This window comes from Argentina anserina, chromosome 2 (genome assembly GCF_933775445.1).
Source record: "Argentina anserina chromosome 2, drPotAnse1.1, whole genome shotgun sequence".
In the NCBI taxonomy this organism is placed as follows: domain Eukaryota; kingdom Viridiplantae; phylum Streptophyta; class Magnoliopsida; order Rosales; family Rosaceae; genus Argentina; species Argentina anserina.
The window spans coordinates 25,481,307-25,488,726 of NC_065873.1; the positions used below are offsets into that span (position 1 = coordinate 25,481,307).

At 39.2% G+C, this 7,420-nt stretch overlaps 1 protein-coding gene across 1 annotated transcript; it reads left to right on the forward strand.

Annotated features, from left to right (window-relative positions):
- Nucleotides 1–832: 832 nt before the first annotated feature.
- On the forward strand, nt 833–6,169 carry LOC126785378 (glycine dehydrogenase (decarboxylating), mitochondrial). The gene is made up of 15 exons (XM_050511048.1): nt 833–2,182; nt 2,377–2,622; nt 2,725–2,802; nt 2,893–2,993; nt 3,073–3,268; nt 3,377–3,502; nt 3,654–3,839; nt 3,925–4,038; nt 4,267–4,419; nt 4,604–4,792; nt 4,908–4,985; nt 5,069–5,194; nt 5,264–5,362; nt 5,503–5,620; nt 5,739–6,169. Exons 1-15 carry the CDS (start codon nt 935–937, stop codon nt 5,825–5,827), a joined length of 3,147 nt encoding a protein of 1,048 aa, XP_050367005.1. The 5' UTR covers nt 833–934; the 3' UTR covers nt 5,828–6,169.
- The last annotated feature ends 1,251 nt before the right edge of the window (nt 6,170–7,420 follow it).

Genomic DNA, 7,420 nt, shown 5'->3' on the forward strand with positions numbered 1-7,420 from the left:
CTGTGGTCAATCACTAACCGTTTATTCTACTTGATCAAAATAGTTTGACATATCCTTTTTTTTTTTTTGACAAATTCTTCAGTCATAATATAGTTCCTCCAGGTCAAAACCCAGAAACAACCTCAGCCTGACAAACGCCAGCTGCTGAGTCATAACCATATCATTATGTCAGCCACAGCACATCTCATCTCTCAAGGACGATCCTTCCCACTCTTCCCCAGATTTACCACACCAACTATGGAAACCTAAATCAATCACTACCCTAATTTCCCAATGTGATCTAGAATTCTAAGATCTGGCTCTCTGAGTTCTATCCCACTTTTGTCACAAATATCAACCCTCAAGAAGAATTATTTTCTCTCTTCTTTGTACTTATTGTCTTTGAGGTGAGACATGGAGGTAAGCATATTGTGATAGAGAATCTGCCACCAAAATTAAGAAAAGATTCTCACTACTACTATAAAATCAACAAACCAGATAATTCAAGAGCCTCATTTCCCTCCCTTGAATGAGATTTCAGAAGCCATTCAGATCCACTGAAACTCAATCCCCTTTGCTTCAACACCTTCCATACATTCATGATTCATAAACACCCCAAAACTTGCAAATAGCCTCTAAAACCCAACAAAAAAAACCTGTCTTTTTCTCTCTTGGTGCGCAGAGACACCCACCACCCACCTCCAGATCTTGAATCTGCTTCACTGTTATATAATTATCTTCACACTTATATATAGACAAATCCGCATTTGAGGTTAGTGCGTGCTATCACAAACCCACCACCCCAACTCTCTCTCTCTCTCTCTCACTCCAATGGAATAGCTCGCTCAAAAAAAGAACCAACCTTTCATAAAAAAGAACACATCTTTGAGTTCTTTCACCAACCTCTCTCTGTTTTCACCAAAACAGAGTCCGGTTGTCTTCTCCAACTATTCCAATGGAGCGTGCTCGGAGATTGGCCAACCGGGCTTTCGTGAAGCGCTTGGTTTCAGAAGCCAAGCAGTTTCGCCAGAATGAACCCTCCTCTGCTCTGCTGGGTTCCTCCTCCCCTGTTATGTTCACACCTTCAAGGTACGTTTCTTCATTGTCTTCATTCATCCGCACAAATCCCAGATCAGATTCATTGCTCGTCAACAAACCCGGCATTTCCGGGTCTCAACAGACCCGGTCCATTGCCGTTGAGGCCTTGAAGAACAGTGACACCTTCGCTCGCCGACATAACTCGGCCACCCCAGAAGAGCAGACCAAAATGGCTGAGCTTTGTGGGTTCGACAGCCTCGACTCTCTTATCGACGCCACCGTGCCCAAATCGATTCGTCTGGAGTCGATGAAGTTCTCCAAGTTCGATGAGGGGCTGACAGAGAGCCAAATGCTTGAGCACATGAAGATGTTGGATTCCAAGAACAAGGTGTTTAAGTCTCACATTGGGATGGGGTACTACAACACTTATGTTCCTCCTGTTATTTTGAGGAACATAATGGAGAATCCAGCTTGGTATACCCAGTACACTCCTTACCAGGCTGAGATTTCTCAGGGGAGGCTTGAGTCTTTGCTCAACTTCCAGACACTGATCACTGACCTCACTGGTCTTCCCATGTCTAATGCTTCATTACTTGACGAGGGAACTGCTGCTGCTGAGGCAATGGCCATGTGTAACAATATTCAAAAGGGGAAGAAGAAGACTTTTGTTATTGCTAACAACTGTCATCCCCAGACTATTGATATTTGCAAGACGAGAGCTGATGGTTTCGATCTTAAGGTGGTGACTGCTGATCTTAAGGACATTGATTACAAGGGTGGAGATGTTTGTGGTGTGCTTGTTCAGTATCCGGGGACTGAGGGGGAGGTGTTGGACTATGGGGAGTTCATTAAGAATGCTCATGCTAATGGTGTGAAGGTTGTGATGGCGTCTGATTTGTTGGCATTGACACTTTTGAAGCCGCCGGGGGAGTTGGGGGCCGATATTGTGGTGGGTTCTGCTCAGAGGTTTGGCGTGCCGATGGGGTATGGAGGTCCTCATGCAGCATTCCTGGCCACTTCTCAGGAGTACAAGAGGATGATGCCTGGAAGAATTATTGGTGTTAGTGTTGATTCTTCGGGGAAGCCTGCGCTGCGTATGGCTATGCAGACAAGGGAGCAACATATCCGAAGGGACAAGGCTACCAGCAACATTTGCACTGCTCAGGTACAATATTACTTTGGCTCGAACTTGTTTTATTGATCTTTTATTAGTAATGAGTTGATTTGGAGTATACAATTAGGCAATAAGCTAGTAGAATTCTTAGCATGAGTTTTGTGTTATTTGTTGTAAGCTCACTAATGTTATTGGCAACAGTTTAGCATTTTGTATTTATATTGGAATATTTGTGTATTTTATAGGCGTTACTTGCAAACATGGCTGCTATGTATGCTGTTTATCATGGACCTGAAGGCCTTAAGACCATCTCCCAAAGGGTGCATGGTCTTGCTGGGGCCTTTGCTGTTGGATTGAAGAAACTTGGGACAGTGGAAGTTCAGAGCCTTCCCTTCTTTGACACTGTAAAGGTGACGGTTGGTGATGCACATGCAATTGCTGATGCTGCTGCTAAGAATGGAATGAACTTGAGAGTAGTAGACTCGAAAACTGTAAGTTTGTTTGTACTTTTTGCATCATATAATTAGTTGAGAGGTCTCCAGGGTTTAATAGTCTTCTGGATGAGATTGCTGAAATACTTAACTGCCTTTCAGATCACTGTTTCATTTGATGAAACAACTACCTTGGAGGATGTCGATCAACTTTTCAAAGTTTTTGCTTTGGGAAAGCCTGTGAGTATATTCAGGCTATTATAGACAGAAGGTCTTTGCTATGGTTATAACCTGCATCTATTGAAGTAATAACGTCCTTTGTACTATCAGGTCTCTTTTAGTGCCGCATCTCTTGCACCAGAAGTTCAGACCGCTATCCCTTCTGGGCTAGCAAGGGAGACCCCATATCTCACTCACCCAATTTTCAACTCGTATGTTCCTTACCAGCTATCTGAATTCTCAGAATTTACTATTTGTAAACTCCCCTGATTTTCAATTGCTCTCTATCAGGTATCATACTGAGCATGAGTTGCTACGATACATTCACAAGCTGCAGTCCAAGGATCTTTCATTGTGCCACAGTATGATTCCATTGGGTTCCTGTACGATGAAATTGAATGCAACAACTGAAATGATGCCAGTTACATGGCCTAACTTCACAGACCTTCATCCTTTTGCCCCCACAGAACAAGCTGAGGGTTATCAGGTGGTTAACAGTATTTACTTGCTAAGACGCAACTACTTATATTGTGTTAAATTCTTTCATGCAATTAAATTATTGATATTGTATCTTGTCCAACGATAAAACACACAGGAAATGTTCAAAAATTTGGGTGATCTCTTGTGTATCATCACTGGCTTTGACTCCTTCTCGTTGCAACCTAATGCCGGAGCTGCTGGAGAGTATGCTGGACTGATGGTTATCCGGGCATATCATTTTGTAGGGGATACTGTTCCTTCATATTTCCCTCTTTCTAATATCTATCAGCAAGCATGTGTTATCAAGTAAAATAAGCTCTTTAACTTAAGGGCTTTGAGGCTATGGCCTAAAGTTTATTCTCCTAACTAATCACCCACTAATACTGCTGTAGGCAAGAGGAGATCACCACCGCAATGTGTGTATCATACCTGTTTCTGCACACGGTACAAATCCTGCTAGTGCTGCCATGTGTGGAATGAAAATTGTCACTATTGGAACTGATGCTAAGGGAAACATCAACATTGCTGAGCTGAAGAAGGCTGCTGAAGCAAACAAGGACAACCTATCAGCTCTTATGGTAAGTATCCTAGTCAGCAAGAGGTTTATAAGGATAGAAAAATTATGTAACGTCAACAGGTGTTTGATCATAATTCAAATTCCAGGTGACGTATCCTTCAACTCATGGAGTGTATGAAGAAGGCATTGATGAGATCTGTAAGATAATTCATGACAATGGAGGTCAAGTATACATGGATGGAGCTAACATGAATGCACAGGTCTGTATGCATCTAGTTCTCTCTAAATGTTATTTTGTGGTTGATTTTAGTCAGCTAAGTGAAAATCTTTTGGTGTAAAATGTATGACACATGGTTGGACTAGACCTTGCAGATCTAAATACACATAGCTAAACACATACAAGAACTTTCTCCACGCAACAATTGTTGTATTAGACTGAATTTTTGACATTGTTTATGGTTAATTAAGCAGTGATTTCGTTGTTATAGGTGGGACTGACAAGCCCAGGTTTTATTGGAGCTGATGTCTGCCATCTCAACCTCCACAAGACATTCTGCATTCCACACGGAGGCGGTGGTCCTGGCATGGGTCCTATTGGTGTGAAGGCTCACTTGGCACCATACTTGCCCTCTCATCCTGTGGTATAATTCTCTTTACATATAAAATATTTCATGCAATTCATCCTCACGATGTGTTCATGAATTTATGGGGCATATTACCTGCATTCCTTTCGCAAGTTCATGCACACATCTGGTTGTTGTTGTTGGCTGGGAATGTTCATCGGTGAATAATTATATTTCTAACCGCTCTGCAATGATAATGAAGGTATCTACTGGTGGAATTCCTGCCCCTGCAAATGCTCAGCCACTTGGTACCATCGCCGCAGCACCTTGGGGATCTGCACTTATTTTGCCAATTTCATATACTTATATTGCTATGATGGGCTCCAAGGGACTCACTGATGCATCAAAGATAGCAATTCTGAGTGCAAATTACATGGCAAAGCGCTTGGAGGTACATGCTTGTTACTTCACAATTTTTTTTCTAGTATTTGAAGGCCAAAAAGAGAACTTCTAGCTGGGTTATGTTTGTCCTGCTTGCTCATTTTGTATCTTTTATTTACTTACAGAACTATTACCCCATTCTTTTCCGTGGTGTCAATGGAACCGTTGCCCATGAGTTCATTGTTGACTTGAGAGGCTTTAAGGTATGTATAATATTAAGGTATGCTTCAATTCGCTCATGCAATTCATCTTTCATGTATCTGAACTTTGCCTTTTTCATTTGCAGAACACTGCTGGAATAGAGCCTGAAGATATTGCCAAGCGTCTGATGGACTACGGGTTTCATGGACCAACAATGTCATGGCCAGTTCCTGGCACTCTCATGATTGAACCAACAGAAAGTGAAAGCAAGGTATACGCCAGAAGATAGAGATTCTCTGCTTATTCTTATGGATTATTCTAACTTGAATGTTACTTGCAGGCTGAGTTGGATAGGTTTTGCGATGCTCTTATCTCCATCAGAGAAGAAATCCGCCAGATTGAGAAAGGGCAAGCTGATGTTAACAACAACGTCCTGAAGGTGAGAAATTAACACTCATTTCTTCTACAAGGCTATGTACATATTGGAAACTACATTTTGACTTAGGCTGAACAGCCTGAACTGGTACCACATTGGTGCTTCAACATATAAAGCAAAAACACTAAAACGTTTGAATGCAGGGAGCTCCACACCCTCCATCGCTCCTCATGGGAGACATATGGTCGAAGCCATATACCCGGGAATATGCCGCCTTCCCAGCTTCATGGCTCCGTTCTTCCAAGTTCTGGCCAACCACAGGTATGCATTTTATACAGAAAAAACTTCTAAGCTTGTATGGAAGCTAGCAACCATGAACTTTTATTTTGCCTTGACCCACAATCCGAATGACGCTGAATCTTGTTGACTATCATATCAGGACGCGTTGACAATGTGTATGGTGACCGCAACCTCATCTGCACTCTTCAACCAGAGCCTGTGGAGGAAGCAAAAGCAGCCACTGCTTAGTGTTCAGCTCGATCCATTGCTCGTCGTCGCCACCAAAGTCTGGTCATGGATAGCACCAAATGAATTCCACATCTTCCCTTCCCTTTACAAAGAAAAGAAATCATCGTCTCCTTCTTCCACATATTCTCACATTGTATATACTTTTCTCCATATCTAAATACACAAACAGCTCGCCATAGCTGGTGACATTCATTTCGTTATTATGATGATGACGATTACCTTTTCTAATAACAGCTGCTGTTGCTATTTTGGAACTCAGATGTTGTAACTATAATTTCGCTTATTTTTGTTTCGTCAAAAAGAAAAAGAAAAAAGAAAGACAGATACACATCTTACCTATGATTTTCAACTTTTCATAACCTTGGAATAATCTGCAAGCCTTTGTTTTGGATCATCAAGTTGGTCTCGGATAAGAGAGAATAGTCCCACCTGCACCACTAGGATTAACTAACAATTTTTTTTGAGAAGTATGATTAATTAACAATTGAGAAATTTTATATACACTCTACTAATCATCTTAATTTTATATATGATAATTTAAATACGTGAAATGTATTAAGAGATTAGTGGAGTGTATATAAAATTTCTCTTAAGAATTTAAGAGAAATTTTAAATACATACCACAAATCTCTTAATACACATTCATACTTAATACGCTACCTATTTCAATTATCATTCCAATATTTTTACTAAATACACTACATAAAAAACCTAAAATACCCTTGAATTAAAAAAAATCACAAAATACATCATTATTTGGATGTATAAGGCTACTTTTTACAGTGATTAGTATATTAATATATATATATATATATATATTAACATCTTATAGATGTTTATATCGATTCTTATTTGTTCTTACAAATTATTATAGATTGCAATTGTTTTTTTTTCAAATTATTTAACCATAACAAATATATATATATATATATATATATATACAGTCCCTATCCAGAGTGAAGCTTCACTCTGAAATTTCAGAGTGAAGTTCCAATTTTAGCACACTTTTTGGTCAAATTTTTTCAGCATAATCGATTTAATATTTAGGTATGCTATTCAAGATCATCTCTACAAAATTTCATCTAATTCGGACATCGTTAAGGTATTGAAATTAGATTAAATCAATGAATGAATTAAAACTGTTCAACGTGAACCGTTCGTGTAAATATCAATTTTGAAAGCTCAAATCACTGTCAAATTTGATGAAATTTTGTATATATGATCTTGAATAACATACCTAAATATTGAATCACTTATGTTGAAAACATTTGACCGAAAAATGTGCCAAAATTGGAACTTCACTCTTAAATTTCAGAGTGAAGCTTCACTCTGGATATATATAAGAGAAAGGGATGAATTGATTGTTTGAAGAAGATGGACATTTCTTTGTTAAGAATGTATGAAGATGAAATTTAATGAAGGATAAAAAATCATAATTTTTTTTTCATGAATTACCTTGTTTGGGACTCTAAAAATATAAATGATATTTTTCGGTGAAAATTAAGGAATGAATTGATTGTGTGAATCTCCCACTTAATTTTCCATCAAAATATATACTGATTTAAATTTCCCTGTAAATTTTCTTATTTTAGT

Excerpts from the sequence above, each read along its gene's own strand:
- LOC126785378 (XM_050511048.1), top strand. The coding sequence starts at position 935 with ATGGAGCGTGCTCGGAGATTGGCCAACCGGGCTTTCGTGAAGCGCTTG. Across the intron at positions 3,503-3,653 it reads TTATCCGGGCATATCATTTT|GCAAGAGGAGATCACCACCG; the intron begins GTAGGGGATACT and ends ATACTGCTGTAG. Across the intron at positions 4,986-5,068 it reads TTGACTTGAGAGGCTTTAAG|AACACTGCTGGAATAGAGCC; the intron begins GTATGTATAATA and ends TTTCATTTGCAG.